General features: G+C 44.2%; 1 protein-coding gene across 1 annotated transcript; it reads left to right on the forward strand.

Moving 5' to 3' along the window:
• Positions 1 to 12: 12 nt before the first annotated feature.
• Positions 13 to 12,718, forward strand: ANKRA2 (ankyrin repeat family A member 2). The gene is made up of 9 exons (XM_055331768.1): positions 13 to 275; positions 4,130 to 4,522; positions 5,153 to 5,311; positions 7,404 to 7,469; positions 9,775 to 9,872; positions 10,356 to 10,481; positions 10,787 to 10,853; positions 11,378 to 11,458; positions 12,205 to 12,718. Exons 2-9 carry the CDS (start codon positions 4,234 to 4,236, stop codon positions 12,258 to 12,260), a joined length of 942 nt encoding a protein of 313 aa, XP_055187743.1. The 5' UTR covers positions 13 to 275; positions 4,130 to 4,233; the 3' UTR covers positions 12,261 to 12,718.
• The last annotated feature ends 7,769 nt before the right edge of the window (positions 12,719 to 20,487 follow it).

A 20,487-nucleotide genomic window follows, 5' to 3' on the forward strand; every position in this document is an offset into this window, starting at 1 on the left:
GCGGGGGCGGGGGCGGGGCCGGGCGGCGTCGCCGCGGTGGCCCGGTCGGGTCTCGTCCAGGGGCCGGCGCTCGGTGGTGCTCGCGCCCCGACGACCGCGCGGCGGCTGGGGGGACCCCGCAGGGCGTCCCGGCGCGGCGACGCGGGGCGTTCCTGCCGCCGGGAGCCGGGAGGAGGCGGCGGAAGTGACGTCACGCTCCCACGCAGCCGGGGCTGGGGGCCTGCGGAGCCCGGGGCCGCAGATGGAAAGGCCCGACGGGCTGTCGGCGGTCGAAGGTAGTGTGGCGGCCCCGCGCCGGTGGGGTGCGCGCCGGGCTGCGGCCCTCGGCGAGCTGGCGGCGGGCGGCGGGGGCGCCTCCTTCCCTTGCAGGCGACCTCGGGTGACCCCGGGCGACCCCAGGTCCCGGAGGGGCGGGGCTGCTGCTCCCAGGGCCCCCGGGTCTCCTGGTCCCTGCGCCCCCAGCCGCGCGGCCCGCTCCATCCTACCCCCCTCCCCGCCTGTCCCTGGAGTCTCGGAGGAGCCGCAGGGCCCATGTTCCGTCCCCCGCCTCCTCGCCCCGGTTTCCCCCTCCGAGACCCAGAATTCCATTCCGCCTATAAACCCAGATTTATTTTTTTCTTTAAAGACTTTATCTATTTATTCACGGGAGACCCAGGCAGAGGGAGAAGCAGGCTGCATGCAGGGAGCCCGACGCGGGACCTCGGATGCAGGACTCGAACCCGGGACCCCGGGGTCACGCCCTGGGTCGAAGGCGGGCGCTTCACTGCTGGGCCACCAGGGCTGCCCTCTTTATTTATTTTTAAGGATTTTGTTTACTTATTCATGCGAGACACAGAGAGAGAGGCGGAGACCCAGGCAGAGGGAGGAGGAGGCTCCATTCAGGGAGCCGGATAGGGGTCTCCAGGATCACACCCTAGGCCCAAGGCAGGTGCCCAGTAATGAGCCCCGCAGGTGTCCAAGTTTGTATGATTTTTTTTTATAAGATATTGTATTTATTTATTCATGAGACACAAGAGAGAGAGGCAGAGGGAGAAGCAGGCTCCATGCAGGGGCCCAGAGACAGGACTCGAACCTGGGACCCCGGGGTCACGCCCTGGGTCGAAGTCCGGCGCTCCACCACTGGGCCACCAGAGCTGCCCTATTTATTTATTTTTAAGGATTTTATTATTCATGCGAGACACAGAGAGAGAGAGGCAGAGACACAGGCAGAGGGAGAAGCAGGCTCCATGCAGGGAGCTCCACGCAGGACTCGAACTCGGGACCCTGGAGTCAGACCCTGGGCCCAAGGCAGGCGCTCCACCACTGAGCCCCCCAGGGATCCCCTAAACCCAGTTTTACGATGTTGAAGATGTTTCCAGCCACAAAGAATTTTAGAGATGTCTATTTCAACCATCTAAATTGTGTAAAGTAATAAAATGACTCTCGGAAATCGTATTGTGATTGTTCCGTCCAGGGTCGCACAGGTAGTGAGTGGTGATGTCAAGAAGAAGGTGAAGCCGAAGCTCATTTAGCAAAGCCTTTGCTGGGCATCTTGCAGGGTCATTTCAGGATAGAAAAGAATATGGAAACAATGTCAAAGTTCAGGTCAGGAAGCGTTTCTGGAACACCTGATAGCATCACACCCTGCCTTGTGTGCAGAGATTAGTAGTGGTCTCCATCCTACATCCCATGTCTTGGGAGTTAAGTGGAAATTTTCAAGAGAATGATAAAATACTGAAAATAGAAATAAGTGCAGTGTGCTAAGAGAGCTTAGGACCCTTGCTCTGCGCAGGGGTCTGTGGGAGATGGTTCTCTCAGGAAACAGTTCATATCTTGCGATACATTTTTAAAGCCCTTTGCTCCTCCATCTCCAATTGAATCATAGCTCATTTTCTGTTCTGGTTTCCTTCTTTCCTTTTGCTGAAGTATGTTGACTTTGTTACCTGTTACTCCTGTTGCTCTTTTTATCACTATTGTTATTTGTTATTTCTTCAGCTTTGTCCCTTGGAAGTTTGGATTAGTATAGTGCTGCTTCTTATTTTAGTGGTCAAGGTAATGTAGCCAAAGCCCGGGATGGATCCATCATAATATACAAGCTCCCGTTTCCTCTTCTCTACGTAGGAAAGAACAGTTAACTACCATCACTACTCAAAGGATTGTTATAAGGATCAATCTTGGAAAATGTTTTAAAACCGAAAATAGTGGTCATATGTAAATGTATGGTTTGCCAGCCTCTGTTCCACTGTGATCCTAATGCATTTTTTTTTAAGATTTTACTTATTTATTTGAGAGAGAGAGAGAGCGCAAAAGCAGGGGAGCATCAGAGGGAGAGGGAGAAGCAGGCTCTCTGCTGAGCAAGCAGCCCGATGTGGGACTGGATCCCAGAACCCTGGAATCATGACCTGAGCCAAAGGCAGGCACTTAACCAACTGAGCTACCCAAGCAGTCCTGCATTTTTCTTTTTAAATTCCAATTTTAAAACACCCTGCACCCTCTCAAAATTCCTAAGAGGCAGTAAACCCTAAATAAAAAGATGAACCAAATGTTTTGATTTTCTTCCTATCTCAGGGATTATATGCATTGGGTATTTATAATCTTGGAATTCTTAATTTTTTTAAAGCAGTTTTAGGTACAATAATGAAATTTTCTTGAAATTATATTAAGGTTCTTAGGGAAGTACCAATGATCACTAAAAATGCATTATAAAACAGTAGTAAATGATTTCATAACAGGTGTACTTATAGTCTATGCTTTGAGAGTTTGCATTTATTGAATTCATGTCTTGATTACCTATATTTGAAAAAAAACGTAGTTCTTATAATTAATTCTTATTTCTTAATACTTTTTACAGAAATTGAGATCTAAAATTTCTAGTTTGATCCTAATACCCTAGAGATGATAAAGCAAAGGAAGCCAATCTATAATCTGTTTGTATAGTAATAGTTTTCATAAAAACCTATATTAAGTTACTAACTTTTGAACTGAACAAAAACTGATAAAAAGTATATCTTCAGTTCATCATAACCAAAACTTGGTAAAGCCTATAACTATCCAAGAATCACAGGTGTTGTAGATGCTAGTAGGCATGGGTACAACATGAGTTCTATCTTAAATTCAAACTGAGAGCCACTTGTAAACATAGCATATTAAAAGATGAAGTATAGGTAAGCATTTAAAGTATTCATGAAAGGTTTTTTTTTAAAAAAAAAGATTTTATTTAATTATTTATGAGAGGCAGAGAGAGAGGCAGAGACACAGGCAAGGGGAGAAACAGGCTCCCCGCAGGGAACCTGATGTGGGACTTGATCCCAGGACCCCAGGATCATGACCTGAACCAAAGGCAGGTGCTCAGCCACTGAGCCACCCAGGTGTCCCAAAAAGGTTTTGTTTTTTTTTTAATTTTTTATTTTTTAGCCATTTTAATTAATGAAATGAAGTCTTGGCACTTGAACATTAGAGGTGGTTTAAAGGACCTAATAGTCAATGAAAGGATCACTCACTTGAACTGTGAAAACAACAAATGCCAAATTTTGAGAAAAAGATGCTATTAGGAATTTTTTATGGTGTTTGGTCCCAGCAGGAACTAGCTTCTTCCATCTTAGTGAACTGCCTCCAAGTATTCTGTAGGCTTCTGCAATAGCAGGAATTTTGGGTAGTTCTGGAGGCCGGAAGTCTAAGATCACGGTACCAGCATGGTTGTGTTCTGGTGAGGGCCCTCTTCCTGGTTCATAGCTGCCATCTTCTAGGTCTATTCTAACTTGATAAAAGAACATGAAAGTTTATTTTCATTGTTAGCTTGATCTTCTGTCCATTTGGCAATGTTCAGGAATAGGAAAGGGGAGAAAGAGTAAAATTTGTTGGAACCTAGTGAGGAAGGTGAGAGTGTTCCTGTACTTAAGTTGATATTTACCAAGATCCTGTGAGGTTAATAGTGACACCTCCATTTCCAGGTGAGACTGAGGCTTAGAGAGGTTGAGGGACGTACAGGTTCACACAGCTAACAAGTGGTAAAGCTTGGATTCATACCCAGGTTTATGCCTCCGAACATTGAATGCTTACTATTATGTTTAGGTGCTTATAAGATCACTCTTTGCGTACTTTGAATACTTTTACGTAAGTTGATACAATATTTTTAATTTTTTTCTTTCAGATTTTTCAATATCTGAATTCCAAGAACACACTGGATACCACTCCTATAAAACAAAGAGGAAATCATGAAGGAATGTTTTAATTATTGAAACTACAATTGAAATCATGGCTACATCAGCAAATCTGGATATTGGAGCCCAGCTGATAGTGGAAGAGTGCCCCAGCAGTTACAGTCTAACTGGCATGCCGGATATTAAAATAGAACATCAGCTGGACTCAAACGCAGAAGAAGGATCAGTTCAGGGTGTTGCCATGGGAATGAAATTCATATTACCTAACCGATTTGATATGAACGTGTGTTCAAGATTTGTGAAGTCCTTAAATGAAGAGGATAGTAAAAATATTCAAGATCAGGTTAACTCTGACCTGGAAGTGGCATCTGTCCTATTTAAAGGTTGAAAGTTATGGTATAAATATCTGCATTTGTTTTTGTTTTTGTTTCTTTGTGTTCATTTTTTTCCCCCATTCTAAACATGAGATTTTTGAGTTTGAGAAGAGAGTTTGGAAGTCGTCTTTTAATATGATTTTTCTAGAATCACACCAAAACCAATAAAATTAAATAATTTCATGTTACATGAGGTATATGTTGATTTTTTTTTAATTTTCTTGCTTGACTTTATTTACAAATTAAAATACCCTTTCAATTATAGGAGAAAAAATTATTTATGCCTTTTAAGAAATGAATTAGCTTAAATTCCCTATTCCATGAATATTTGATTGGCATCAGCTTCCCATGCTTTAATGCAGTGAAGTTTGTCATCACTTTTGTAGACTTACTTTAATAATGATCTATTGAATAAAAAAAAAAAACTGATCTCAGAATAAAATTGCTCAAAATTAGTACAGATTTTTTCTGATACTTTCACTGTGATAATACATTTTATAGCAAAGAATAATATCACTTGAGAAACAGTTGAAGATGTACCTCACGTATTTCTTTTTTAATGTAAACATTGACATAGAACTTTTGAAATGTTTTGTCATTAAAATATTGTTTCAATGTGTTCAAATTTATTTTACTTAGCGGAATGCAATATCCATACATCTCCTTCTCCGGGAATTCAAGTAAGACATGTCTACACTCCCTCTACAACAAAGCACTTCTCACCCATAAAACAATCAACTACTTTGACCAACAAACACAGAGGAAATGAAGTCTCAACCACACCTCTATTAGCAAATTGTAAGTATTTCCCACTAATGTACTCAAATATTCTTATTACTAGTATAATACTTTCAAAAGTTTGGCTTTGAAACGTTATTTTCTTTAAATGCATATCCTATTTTGGAAAGCTTACGTGATGTCTTAATAGTTTCACTAATTTAATTTTTTTTTTTACAATTTTACTGCATAATCGACTATTTTCATGTTTTATATTGAAAACAAATGAAAATTTTAATACAGACTTTATACAGGTTTATACAAATACAGGTTTATATTTGTTTATACACATACAGATTTTATACAGGTTTTTTCTTTTTTTTTTAAGATTTTATTTATTTATTCATCACACACACACACACACACACACACACACACACAGAGGCAGAGACACAGGCAGAGGGAGAAGCAGGCTCCATGCAGGGAGCCCAATGTGGGACTCAATCCCGGGTCTTCAGGATCATGCCCTGGGCTGAAGGTGGCGCTAAACCGCTGAGCTTCCCTGGGCTGCCCTCTTTTTTTTTTTTAAGGGGAAGAGGGGAGGTATGGAGGGAGAGGGAGAAAGAATCTTAAGCAGGCTCCACACCCAGCTCTGAGCTGTTGCAGGGTTCAATCTCAGGACCCTGAGATCATGACCCTGCAGTCATGACCTGAGCCTAAATCAAGAGTTAGATACTTAACAGCCACCCAGATGCCCTTACAGGTTTTCTTTCTTTAAACCTCTGGAGTCTTACTATAACAAACAATTTGTATTCTGAACTTTGTGCACACTAAGACATTGTGAGTGTTTTTCTGTTCTTGGAGTGCAAGGCTTTACATTTTACTTATAAATGTAAATTTATAAATTTACTTATAAATTAGATCAGTGCTCAACTAGTGATTTATAGTAAAACCTGGAATGTTACTACAGTAATTTTGAATTTGACTATAATTATGCATGTGAATATGAAATTAACCCTTTTAAAACCTTGAATCTACAATTTTTTTAAAGTACAGAATCATTCTATAAGAAACAAAATTTAAAAAAAGAAAAAGAAACAAAATAAAGTTTTTCTATATAAATCAGAAAACATTCTGTATAGCATAGGTATGTTAATGAGATAAAACCAGTTAGCAGTTTGATGTTAGGAACTATATTTGAAAAAAAAAAAGGAACTATATTTGACTATATAATGTAAATGCATCTATATTTTAAAGCATGGTGAGATACATGTTTTTACTTTGGAAACACTGTATCCCTCCTGATTTTGAATCACATGTATAACATTTAAGCCAGGAGGAGTTCATGACTCTTACTTCACCTCTTAGCCATTTTTCTACTTAACTAAATTTGCATGGGCTTCGTAATTGCTTTCCTTTGTATTAAGGCCACTCAGTCATATGACTGAAGTCAAGGATCAAGTGATACTAATTTTTAACATGAACCCTCATAGAATAGGGCCTGTTCAGTTTTATTTTAAAATAAAGATGTTATCTTAAAAAATAAATAAATGAACAAATGGATGGATGAGTAAATGAATAAATAAAATAAAGACGTTGTTCTAAAATAGTCTAACCATGATACTTTCGAACTGAAAAGAAACACCTAGAGATCATGCGGCTCATATCCCTCATGTTATAGACAAACGGTCAATCATTTATTCAAGGTCACACAGCTAATTAGCCATAACTACTCTGCATTCAAGAATTTACTCTGAAAGTCATTTTTTCATTTACTACTCAATCCAAAAGTTAAGAAGAACTCATGGAGTCTTGAAATAATAATATTTGGGATTTGTGGTTAGACCCCAAATCCTCATAAGTTTGGGTATTGAATTAGCATTTTTAAAATTAAATACCTAACCCATTTCTTTTATTGATAAGACAATTTGTGTTCATAACAGCATATTCACTGATAACAGTACTTTCCAGATATCAGAATTCCATTTAACATATATCATTTCTCAGATACAGAATGGCTACTTGTAATGTTAGAATATATTTTAAATTACATTTTTTTAAACAATAATAGTTTTTGTTTTAGAAAAGAGAAGTGCTGCACAAAAATGAATGACATGATGAAAGTGTACCCTGCAGGTAGGAAAACATGAAGCTTTTTGTGTTATCATTTCAGCCTTATCTGTTCACCAGTTGGCCGCCCAGGGAGAGATGCTGTATCTAGCTACTCGGATTGAACAAGGTAGTAGCCTGTCTTTTTAAATGTACTTAAACATATTTAATCAGATTTATTTTATTTCTGTTGTTTTAATACTGGAAGGTATAAAAACAAAACGAAAAAATAGTCGCATAATCTCACCAGGCAGATAATTCTATAGATAGTAAAAATAAATGAATAAATAAAGTATGACAAAGTATTAAAGTTACAGCCTCCCTTATCACCCCAGCCTTTTGCCCAAAAGCAAACATGAATTTCTTATGTTTTCAGGAAACTCTTTTAGAAAGCATTCCTGCTTAATTTTGGAGTTATGTGTGAAAATATATATGTGCTTTTTGTTATGTACACAAGAGGGAAAATACTACGCACACTGCATTGCACTTTTTTTCATTTAATATTTTGTAGATCTTTCCATATGACCACATGAAGAATGATTTCATTCTTTTTTAAGAGGTTCATAATTTTGCATTGTATTGCTGCATACACATATACTGTGTTTTTATTTTGTAACTAGTCCCCTTGGTGGTGGTTGTTCCAGTTTCTTGCTATTAAATAACATTCTTGTTGGCCTCCTTTTAAATTCCTACTAGTTCATATGCTGGGTCAAAAGGATATGGGTTTTCTTTTTTCTTTTTTTAAAATATTTATTTACTTATTTATTCATGAGAGACAGAGACACAGGCAGAGACACAGGCAGAGGGAGAAGCAGGCTCCTCTCAGAGAGCCCGATGTGGGACTCGATCCCACGACCCCGGGGTCACGACCTGAGCTATAGGCAGATGCTCAACCACTGAGCCACCCAGGTGTCCCAGGATATGGATTTTCACTTTTTTTTTAATATTTTATTTATTTTTTCATGAGAGACACAGAGAGAGAGAGGCAGAGACACAGGCAGAGGGAGAAACAGGCTCCATGCAGGGAGCCCGACATAGGACTCGATCCCGAGACTCCGGGATCACACCCTGGGCCAAAGGCAGACGTTAAACTGCTGAGCCACCCAGGGATCCCCAGATTTTCACTTTTATATGTATTGCCAGATATTTGTCCTATCTTCATACCAGAGTTAACTCTGGTGAAAAGTGGTATCTCATACTTGTTGTGTTTAGATTCTTAAAATTAGGGTCGATTTAAGCCTTTTGGTATGTGAACTGCCTAAAATTTATTGATTTATATGACCTCAACTAAATTAAAGAAATTTACATTTTGTTGTTTATGTTGCTTTTTTTTTTTCTTTTTTTAAACCAGTTTGTCATTTTCCTTTGATTTTCATGTTCTCAACAAAAGCTTAGTATTTTGTAGTGGTAAATTTCCTTTTTCCTTGTTAACTTCTGAGTTTTATATCCTGCTTTGAAAGGATTTTCCACTTTAAGATTATAAGTAAATTCACCCCCTTATTCTAGAATTTCTGTGGTTTCTTTTTTTACATTTCAATCTTTGATGCATATGGAATGTTTTGATGTAATGAGATACAGAGCAAGTTGTACTCTGATTTTCATTTTTCATAAAGTTAGCAGTTGTCCCAACATTATTGATTGAATACAGGGTACATGATTTAAAAGGTTGGTTTTTTTCTTTTTAATTGTGCCATTCTTTTATAAGACATGCTTCATTAGTATATTTGTTTATAAATACTTGAAGTTTCATTCTCAGTCTTCTAAATAAATTTAGGGGAAAACTGTGGACTTTATAACTAGTAGACTGAATCTAGGAAACAAAATGGAGTTCAAGGTAGAATTACATGGTACTTTGTTTCAGATTATTCAGTCTCATGCAAATAATACTGTTAGCAAACCAGCAAGAGTGAAAAAAAAATTCCAAGGCAGCAATGCTAGCTGTAGAGTAGAATATGGCTTTAATAAGATTTTGGGGTTTTTACAATACATATTTATATAATTCTAAGGGCTGTCATATAATCTCATTTTGTGTTTCTGCCAACTATGCTTTGAGATAAGCAAAGTATCATTCGGTGCATTAGACAAATGAAGTGCTGTGCCTAGAACCACACTGCTACAAAGTGACAGAGCCAGGGCTCAGACTGTGGTTCCCTGATTCTGAGTCCATCTTCTGTGGACTGCCTTGTGCCCAGCATTATGTCATGCCTGGTAGTTTATACGTCAGAGAATATGCTATTTGAACTGAGTTGTGTGTATGGAAGCACACTTTAATACATTCAGACTACAGGTTATAGCACATAATAGGACTGCAGCTAATAGCAGGAAGTGAATCTCACTGAATAGTGCAAGCCACCTTTTAGAATGCCAGTATTTGCATAATGATCTTAATAGATGGTTGGTAAATTAGATGACAAAAGTTGTTTTCTTTTAAATAGAAAATGTTATCAATCACACGGACGAAGAAGGATTTACCCCTCTGATGTGGGCAGCAGCACACGGGCAAATAGCTGTGGTAGAGTTTCTCCTTCAGAATGTAAGGAAAATGCCTCGGAAACGTATACGTGTAGTTATTAAGTCTTGAGTAAAGATTTTGTATCTCCAGCCAATTAGATATGATGGGAGAGGATCCCAAAAATTTTGTGTGCTTTTCATATTCTTATGGAACTTGGATCTAGTTGGGCAGACAAGATTAATCATACGTGCAACGGCCAGAGAGTTTCATGCCCAGTCCCTCGAAGTGCAGTGGGAACAAAAGCACTGTCGGCCCCGTAGGAGAATTTTGTGGGGGAGATACAGTTTAACTCTGGAGTGAGAGGATAGTTAGCCCTGAGATGGAGGAAGGAAGGAAGGCCTCCAGGCAACCTTGACAATAAGAGCATCCATGAGTAGAAGTTTGTGTTATTAACCCCAGAACATTACTTGACCTAAATACTGAACTGTAATTCTTATTGACAGAAATAACAATATTCTTGTTTATATGAATTGAAAAGTCTTTTATCTCCACTTGACACTCCAGGGTGCTGATCCCCAGCTTTTAGGAAAAGGTCGAGAAAGTGCACTCTCATTGGCATGTAGTAAAGGCTACACAGATATTGTCAAAATGCTGCTTGATTGTGGAGTTGATGTAAATGAATATGATTGGGTGAGTCTCTGATACTGATTTTTAAAATACTGTAATAAATTCTAGGAACTATTTAGTTTGGAGAGACATAATAAATTTTACCAAACATTTGGAAAAATAATTAACTTAGCCAATTAAACACATGGAAGAAAAAGTTAATGGCACAAATTCAATTATTGCTTCTGATCTAAATAGTCTTCACAAAATATGAAAATTGCCTTAAACTACTTTTACATGCCCAGTTCTTAGTAAAACTTCTCACAGCAACATTAAATTATTAAAATCTTGGTCACCTTGAAAAACTAAATCACCTTTTCCTTTTGCAGAATGGAGGGACACCTTTGCTTTATGCTGTACATGGAAATCATGTTAAATGTGTAAAAATGCTTTTAGGTAAGCCAATAAAAGTGAAAATGTTTAGAAAATACCATGTGAGGACTTTAATTTTTTTACAAGCTGGCCTCCCCTGCTATTACTCAGGAGAATCATTAACTATTATTAACTATGTCAGTCCTGCTGCAGCACCCGCTACCATAGAGTTGCCCAGGTGAGGAGCAGCTCCATCCTGCAGCGCGCCAGTGCTTAGAGCGTTTGTCTCTGTTGCTTTCCTTTCGAGGGTCAGGTCTGGATCAGGTCTGAAGCTGTTGTCATTTGCTCTGTCCACAGTGGTTTCATGCCTTACTTTTGTCTGCGGTTGTTGATGAATTTCAGCTGTTATAGAGGATGCCTGTGTGTTTGGTGTGTCTTCCTCCTGACTCACCAAAGTGAATTCTGTGTACTTCATGTACTCTGTACTTTGTCAGACCATCCCGAAAATACCCAGTTTGCTGAAAATCTGTCCTGCTACACGAGCCAGTAATAGACAAACACATCTACATTTTCATTTTATTTATGCAGATTTTTCTATTTTGATACAGAAAATGGAGCTGACCCAACAATTGAAACTGACTCTGGGTATAATTCTATGGATTTAGCTGTAGCCTTGGGCTATAGAAGTGGTAAGTATTTTAGAACGATCAGGTTTTATTTTAGTTGGTAAAGCTCTATAAACAGTACAGACTAGCAGTCTAAACTATTTTCATCACTTATAGTCATAAAACATGGCATGTCATCCTAACTCCTGACATTAACTTTTAACTGTGGGCAAAATCAACAAATTCTTAAGGTCTAGGAGTGAGTTTATTACTGTTAACTTTTCACCAACCCAAAAATTATTTGCTACAAGTACACACCTATTTACACACAAGATTTAACATTTTTGTAGCAAATTACTTATAAAATGTTTGATAGTTGCCCTTTCTCTGCTCTTTAGAACACACTTTGTACAAGAACAGAATCCACCACCACCCCCACTCCGTGACCTCCCTGGTTTCTTATGTAGTTGACCCTCCTTTCTAGTCTGCCTGACTTGCGGCCGCTCTTTCCTCTCTGTGGCAGTTTCATATTTGCTAAGACGAATTTGCTCATTAAACATTTTGTTGTATTTTAAAAAAGAAAAAAAAGAACAGAATCCAATAGCTTGGACAATTACTAAGTCAGTGACAGACTAAGGCTTAAGTAACCAAGTGTTACGTTGCAGTCTCGACCATCCTCAGACTAGGAGTATGTATCACCCAGAATATATCCTCAGAATATGAGGAATGACTTTATTTTAAGGAAGAGTCGATGTTAAGTTGAATTTGATAGTTCTGTGTAAAATTTTGTGATCAACCTGCTGTGGTATTGATAAACCTGTCTGTTCTAGTTCAACAGGTTATCGAGTCACATTTACTGAAGCTGCTTCAGAATATCAAGGAGTAGACATAGTTGTCAGGAAGTGTTGTCTGCCCTTCCACTTACTTTTTGGCTCTTATAAATGATAGTTTTGTTTACTTATAAATTTTTACCTCAGTTGCAAAATTTACTGGTTTTAGTAAGTTTTAATAAATATTCCTCTGAGTAATTCACTGGTTTATAATAAAATTAATGTTGATGGTTTTTTATAAATGTGTTTTACTGCATATTTAAAATTATAAATTAATGTTTTGTGGCATGTAAATTTTTATGGTACAGATAGTTATCTGTCTTTGTATCAAGTGCTGTAATTTAACATTTTCAAAAATTATCTACCCTTTCATCTTTACTCTTGTATTAATTCATTGACTTCACACAGATTTGCTATAAATCTAAAGGAAAAAAATTTGTTATTGTTGAATTTAAAAATGCACAGTGTGATTGTTTACAAAATGATGTTATAAATAAAGTACTTTTTTCTGTTAGTTTGCATGCTAGTTTTTTTTTAATTTTATATGATTATTAAGGGATTACTTCAGGATTTTTACTTTAACCCTTCTGTCTTATGAGGACACTCCATTAGATCAAACAATAGAGTTAAATGTAAAACAGTCAATGAAGACTTGACTGTTATTTTTACAAGTATATTAAGAATAATTTTCTCTTGTAAATAAGTTTTCAGTAGGAAATATAAGTCCTTCAATAAAAGTCAGATGTTCTTTAATTCCAGTAAATGAGCAGTATAAACCTGTGTTACACCAAAATCTAAAAAAGAGAGCTGTTTGCTGGAATTTGGCTTGACCAGTGAGTGTAAGACTTGGGTTACTCACTTCATCTGGAAAATAGATGTTGTGATCATCAGTTGTGATACTTTGGTTGTAAGCCATATACAGTCACCTAATTGAAGCAAAAGGGAATTAAGGAAAGACACAAAATGGAGAGGAAAGCTCAAGAAGCAGGCAATAGCAAGCACGGAAACTAGGCCAGGGGTCTCAATCAGGAAAATCATGGCCAGTTATGGTGGATGCCGCCTTGGTAACGATTAGCTTAAAATCCCTTGTTTATCATTGTGCTCAAGATTTAAGTTCCTAGGAGTCAGAAATGTAGCATGGGATATAAATATCATACTACGTTGATTTTGGAGAGAGAAGGGGATGACTGGTTAGCAATCCACCATTGCCCCCAGACTACCTGGAATGCAAGAAGCAGAGGCTGCCAGAAGGAAAACCACAAAGAAAAGAGAAAAATAGTGGATGTTCCTTCCAAAGGCCATCCAGAATCATGTGAAAACATACTAGTGTTTCATCCACTGTCAGGCATGTATTTTAAATCAATTTTCTAGCACTTCTGATGGACTTAACCCAAGACCATTAACCCTTCCATTTGGTTCCTTATTAATGATACATACCCATGAAATTTTAGTTCATATTTATATTATAAGGTAACAAAATCCAGTGATCCATTTGGGCATGTCCCAACTGCTTTCCACAACTGAAAAGCAGCCCTAGTGACTTAAGCTGGAATGGAATCTAAAATAACCACTTTTTTTAAAGAAGCAAAAAATAAATAGCCACTTTGCTCCTGCTCTGATTCTTAGATCAACAGATCTCAGAAATATCTTAAAGAAAATTCCCCTTTCAGGGCACGTGGGTGGCTTAGCGGTTGAGTGTCTGCCTTTGGCTCAGGGTATGATCCTGGGATCCTGGGATCAAGTCCTGTAGCCGGCTCCTTGCAGGGAGCCTGCTTTTTCCCTCTGTTTATGTCTCTGCCTCTCTTCTCTGTGTCCTCACGAATAAATAAAATCTTTAACAACAACAAAAAAAGTCAAGTGCCTCTTATGTACTATTTACTGATTTCACAAATATTTATTCAGAACTTATGTACCAGACACTGCTTGATGTGAGGATAAAATACTGAGTAAAGACAAGACACAGTCTTACCATCATAAGTACTTGCTCCCTCATATTAGGGCTCATTATCTCCAGTGTGAAATACGTTGATGATAAATCCAGCCCCTTAGTTTACTGAGCAACTACACAGACCAAAAAAATTACTCTATTCAGAAACTTTCATAACACATCTCGGACCTTTAAAAGCCTCAATTATTTGTTCCTCTGTTCCAAGACGAGGACCCTCAGCCCCAGAAAGTCATTCCACTGGATTTCACCAAGGATTTCACTAAATCAAGGTAAAACCTTCCCTTTTTGAAGTCTGCAAAATGTGTTAAGGTTCTTGCCTTCCCAGGAAACAACCTTCCTGGGAGGCTTGGGGGCCTCAGTGGTTGAGCCTCTGCCTGTGGCTCAGGTCGTGACCCCGGGGTGCCGGGATCCTGCTGGCATCAGGTCCCTGCATGGAGCCTGAGCCTGCTTCTCCCTCTGCCTCGGTCTCTGCCTCTCTGTGTGTGTCTCTCATAAATACATAAAATCTTAACAAAAGAAAAAAGAAAGAAATCGCTATCTTCATCTTCTCTAAAGGTAAAGGCCCCGCAGGTACAAGGCAGGTGGGGCACCGCCCGGCCCTCGGTGCACCTGCGCCCGGGAGGAGGGGGGGCGGGGGCGCTGACCCCGGGGCCGCGGGTCCCCCGTTTCTGTGCAGCCGGCGAGACAAGCAGGTGCCCGAGTGGCCTTCCGAGGGTGGAGGGAGCTGCCCCGCAACTTCCAGGGGGCAGAGCCCTGGGGGTGGCCTCCCTCCCCGGCCCGCCCCCGCCGCGTGGGGGATGCCCTGGACCCCGACGCCCCGCCCGGCCCCGCCCCTGCCCCCCGGCCTCCCTCCAGGTCAGGCCGCCCCTCCCCCGTCCCCCCTCCTGCCCTTCCATCTGCCCTTCCCGTCCCCCACCTCACCGCCCCTCCTCGCCGCCCCTACCCCCTCCCCTCACCCCCCTCCCCAACCCTCCCCATCCACCGCCCTTCCCATCCCCTCCTCACCCCCTCTCCCCCTCCTCTCTCACTCTTCCACCTGCCCCTCCCCCCTTTCCCCCTCTCCCATCCCTCTTCCCCTTCCCCATCCCCCTTCCCTCCCATCCCCCTTCCCATCTCCCCTCCTCACCAACATTACCCCGTCCCCTCCCCTCCCACTCCTCCCCTCCCCTTCCACCCTTCCCCCCACCCTTCCCCCTCCTCGCCTCCATTACCCCCTCCCCTCCCCCTCCTCACTGGCCCCCTCCTCGCCCCTGTCCCCCCTCCCCTACCCCCCACTCCCTACCCCCCACTCCCTTCCCTTCCACCGTCCTTCCTGTCCCCCACCTCACCATCCCCTCCTGCCTTTCCCATCCCCCCTCCTCCCTCCCCTCTCCCCTTCCACCACCCTTCCTGTCCCTCCTCCTCCCCCCTGCCTCCCTTCCGACCCTCCCCCCCTCCCTCCTCCCCTTCTCCCCCCTCCCCTTCTCTTTCCAGGGCCCAGCTGTGATTCCAGACTCCAGACCAGCCCTGGGGCAGACAGCAAAGGTTCAGGGCCTCCTCCCACCCTCCCTCCCCGCCTCAACCTCCCCCACAAACCTTCCTGGGAGGAGCCCCAGCCCAACACAGTGCTTGCACCTATGACCAACCCTCCCCCCCCCCACTCGCGGGGCCACCACTCTGGTCGTTCCTCCATCCTGTGGGGCAGGTGTGGCTGCCAGCCAGGCTGGGCTATGACTGTCCGGCTGAGAGCCCCGGACCCCCTGACCCCAGTAACGGATCCCCATGTCTTTCTGAAAGTGTGTCTAGGCCAGCTTTACAGGGACGCAGTCACCCTGCTGAGCCTGACACCTCCTCCGGAGGCCCCACCCGACCAGCGCCCTTCTCTGCATCTCTGCACCCCTCTTCCTCCCCGGAGGCCCTCCTAGGGACCAGGCTCCTTGGAGGAGCCTCTGCTCACCCTCAGCTCCACTCCGGGAAGGTCAGTTCTCGCCCTCGTGTCCTCTCACCCCAAGTAAGTCACCAGCCCGGCACCAGTACAACTGCCAGTGTCACCAAGGCGTTGGGGAAAGAACTCTTTGCACCATGAAGAAAATGCCTTCACATCTGAATCATTAAAAAAAAATTATAGTACTTGGACTTTTCTGTCTAAAATCACAGGGGCTCCGTCAAACAAGAGTCAGGGGGCCATGGGCCCGGGGAGCCGCAGGGGGATGTTTCCCTGGGTGTCGGCTCTGGGCTGCGAGGGTTTCCGACCTGGCTCCCGAGAGGCTCTACGGGAGGGAAGGCACAGGTGACTCCGGTGACCAGGCTGTTGCCTGGCCCTTGGGGATCCCCGGCAACCAAAAGTGATGCACGACAATGGCCCAGCTACCGCCACCGACAGTCACACCTGATAATCAATTTTCCATAAATGTCAACAAGCGTATATCGACATAGACACAGAACATACACACATACAGATGCAGTTTGTTGTAAAGCATATTTTGATTTATTGACATACCGAACCACACAGTCTCCAATTCAAATATAGGCACCGCTTAATATTTTTGCCAAGTCATACATGGGCTGAGTCATTCCCCAAATAGTGAAAGCCACTCGTCATCTTTCCTGCTAAAGATCATTTTCCACAATTGTGACCTGAGTAGATTTTCACAGGCCACAGGATCCCAAAGGCCAGATTTGTGTGTGTGTGTGTGTGTATTTTCAGGTGCCAGGGTGATACACTCGTAATCTTCTTGTCAGAGATTTAGTCATGAACCTGGAAGGATTATTCCAAATTGAGAATTTCCAGAGGAAATGGACAGGGGAATCCACAAGTGGCGACCCCCAGGAAAGGTCCGAAAAGCCTGTGTCTCCCTGTGCTTTGAGCAGGTGTGGGTCTGGCCCCCCACCGGGTCCCCAGGCCTTGGGGGAGCTCACCCGGAGACAGCCAGGGGCTCTGAGGCAGCCGTCTAGTTCCCACAGGGAGTCGTCCTCCCGTGGAGGCCCGGCCACACCTGCCAGGTGAGCATGTGAAAGTCGAGGCTGCCCTTGGGCCCCGGGGTTACCCCCCAGCAACCTGCCCGCTGCCCTTGCGCCTGCTCCGGAGTGGGAGTCCCGCGGGGTGACGCTCGGTCGTCGTTTCTAAACCTCAGAAAGAGGCTAGCTCCCTCACATGACACGGATTTCCATGCAACCCTTCGATTTTGCTCCAAATTATTGTAGAAGGCAAAATAATTTAAACAGAAAAGGCTTGTTTCCTGTACCACAGGCCCTTGCAGGACTCTCTCCGAACTGTTTTCAGCGACCCTCCTCGTGCACTTGTGCGGGCCCTCGGCCGCTGCCAGGGTGTTTGCCCCGACGCCCCCGTGCTGCATCGCAGGGCCCCTCGGCGTCCAGAGGGCTGTGAGCGTGGCCGTTGGCAGTCGGGGGAGCTGACGTCGGGAGGCAGGGGACACAGCCCGTGAGAAGGGACAGAACCAGGCGCCCGGGCTCGCGCTCTGTGCAACCCCGGCCGGAAGCACAGGGACAGCTGCGGCATTGTCCAGGCTGGAAAAGAGGCCCCCAAAGCCCCATTAGGCCAATCTTGTAAGGTCTGCTGTAAGGTGGGCTCTTTTTGTTTTGTTTATTTGAAAGAGAGGACGCCAGGGTGCCTGGGTGACTCTTGATTTCAGCTCCAGTCAGGATCTCAGGGCACAGCCCGCTTAGGGTCCTCCCCCCCCCCACCGCTCCTCCCCACAACACGCAGGTGCTCTCTCTTTCTCTCTAAAAAAATAAATAAATAACATAAAAAGAAAGAAGATGCTGACCATAAACAATTTTCTATCTACATTTTCCAAAATTTCCACCTCTAATTTCTTCTACTGATAGAAGAGCATTTTTTTCTCAGAGGTAGACGGTGGCTGCGAGCACAGTGTGCTCGCATTCAGCTGTGGCCTACTGTGTGCAATGGCGATGCTCCCTCACCACTGGGGGAATCAACCAGGATTTCATGAATCGAATCATATTTTAAAGGACCAAAGTCATTATTTGAGGGCCAACTATGAAAAATGTATGCAAAATGTAAAAATCAGTCTCTAATTTTTCTTTTACGTGAATATATCATGTTTCAACAACTCTAAAGAGCAGTTTTTTGTGTTTTTGTTTTGCTTTCTTTTTCTCCCATTTTAACCTTCCCCAATCAGCCTGTTTCTCCGGAAGCGGGGTGCAGTCCATGTGGCCTCCGAGAGCCGCCGCCAGGTGGCAGTCGTGATGTAACGTGAAATCCTTGGCTCTTGGGTCAGGATCCAGGAAGGGTCAACCTCAAAAGCACCTTGATCCCATGAAATGCATAATGCCTTGTTTGAGGCAAAATACAACCACAGCAAGAGTTGTCGCCCTACCCTTGATGGCTAATCAAGGTCCTCTTTCTTTCTTTTTTTTTTTTTTTAGATCTTGTTTATTTATTCATAAGAGACCCAGAGAGAGAGGCAGAGACCCAGGCAGACGGAGAAGCAGGCTCCATGCAGGGAGCCCGATGCGGGACCCGATCCCAGGACCTGGGATCACGGCCTGAGCTGAGGCAGACTCTCCACCGCTGAGCCCCCCAGGAGCCCCTAGTTCCACTCAATGACTTTCCAACCACAGATCCCCTCACTCTGCTCCTCGGCTATGGATCCTCAGTCGTTTCTGCTAGAGCCCGAACTGAGCTCGCTCTGTGTCCCCTACTGCAATAGTCTCCAGGGACGTCTTCCTCAACCTTGTAACAAGCGTCAGGATGATTTCACTGGTACACCCTTTGTCTCTGCGCACCTGTTTCTGACCACATGGCGTCGCTGCCCAGAAAGAACAGAAATGGAACTTGGTCTCCCATAGAGCTAGGACATGTCACCAGGGGAACCCAGCCGATCCTCCCGGAGTCCAGCCCCACTCACCCACATGCAGGATTAAACAAACATCCTCCTCTGAAATGGAACCACGGGGCTGGCTGCGCTCGAGGCCTTGAACAAGTGCAGCTGGCTCCCCCCAGGCCAGACCGCCGCCACCTGTCGGGCCCCTGTCACCCAGAGAAGCTCGCTGCTGCTCCTGCACCATAATCTCTGGTGCTCCTTGGAAGCCTGCCCTTTGGGGCGCCTGGGTGGCTCCAGTCGGTTGAGCATCTGACTCTAGATTTCAGCTCAGGTGGTGATCCCAGGGTCCTGGGATCGAGCCCGGGTCAGGCTCCCTGCTCAGCACCCAGCGGGCTTCTCCCTCTACCTCTGGCCCTCCCCCTGCTTGTCCTCTCCCTCTCTCCCTCTCTCCCTCCCTCTCTCTCTCTTAAATAAATAAATAAAATATTTAAACAAAAAAAGAGAGAGAGGACGCCTGCCTCTGTCCTCTGTTGTTAATTCCTCGGATGAGAGCCACCCATTTGGTGTTCTCAGGCCTGGCGGGACAGCTCACAGTCCTTTCCGGGGACCACCTGGCCCGGACCCGCTCCTCCCCTCCGGTCACATGGGTAAGGGGCCTGGTGTGTTGGTGCCCACAGCCCCTGGGGACACAGACCCTCAGGCATCTCCCCTGGACGCTCTAGATCTGGGCTGGAGCCCAGGAATCCGGGGGCTTAAGAACCACCGCAGACTCCTTATATTCAGGGCAGACTGAGAACTGGCGTCCTGCTGCAGCCCCGGGCCACTGCGGGACAGCGAGGGAGGCCTGCAGGGGACCAAGCTCTCCCGGCGTTGCGGTCCCCTTGTTGCAGGTCCCTGTGGGACGAGCCCCAGGCCAGCACACCCGGTCCCCAGGTCCTGGCGCCTCGCTGGCTCCCGGAGCCAGTCACCCCCTCGCCCAGGGCCTCGTGTCCCACCAGCGTGCGTCTCCCTCCCGAGCTGGAAACCCAAAGGTGGCCACCCGGGGGAGGGAGGACAGGCCTGGAGCTACAGTCACCGCATCCACCTGGCACCAGCTCCTTCACCCTTAAAATAAGGTCATTGGACCAGATCAGGACCTCAAAACGTTTCCAGAGAGAGAGAGAGAGACAGAGACAGAGAGAGAGACAGAGAGAGTGCCCTGACGGCCAGGAGCTAAGAAGGGAGTTACAGTAAGAGGAAAGGAGGGAGGGAGGAAGGAAGGAAGGAAGGAAGGAAGGAAGGAAGGAAGGAAGGAAGGAAGGAAGGAAGGAAGGAAGGAAAGGAATCGGTGGGCAGCTGTTAGAGGTGAGCCACCCTGCAGTGGGGAGGGGACCCGAGAGACAGGACAGCTCCACCCTCCTCCCCACCCCACAACTCCAGCCCCTTCACACTCTAGGGACATCACTGCAGGCCCCAACTCTCACCAGGTTACGAGCATTATTAAAATGTTATCTCAATAGGTAGAACCATGAAATGATGTATAAAGTCCACGTTTATACATTACTATTT

Source organism: Nyctereutes procyonoides, unplaced genomic scaffold, assembly GCF_905146905.1.
Source record: "Nyctereutes procyonoides isolate TBG_1078 unplaced genomic scaffold, NYPRO_anot_genome, whole genome shotgun sequence".
Taxonomy (NCBI): domain Eukaryota; kingdom Metazoa; phylum Chordata; class Mammalia; order Carnivora; family Canidae; genus Nyctereutes; species Nyctereutes procyonoides.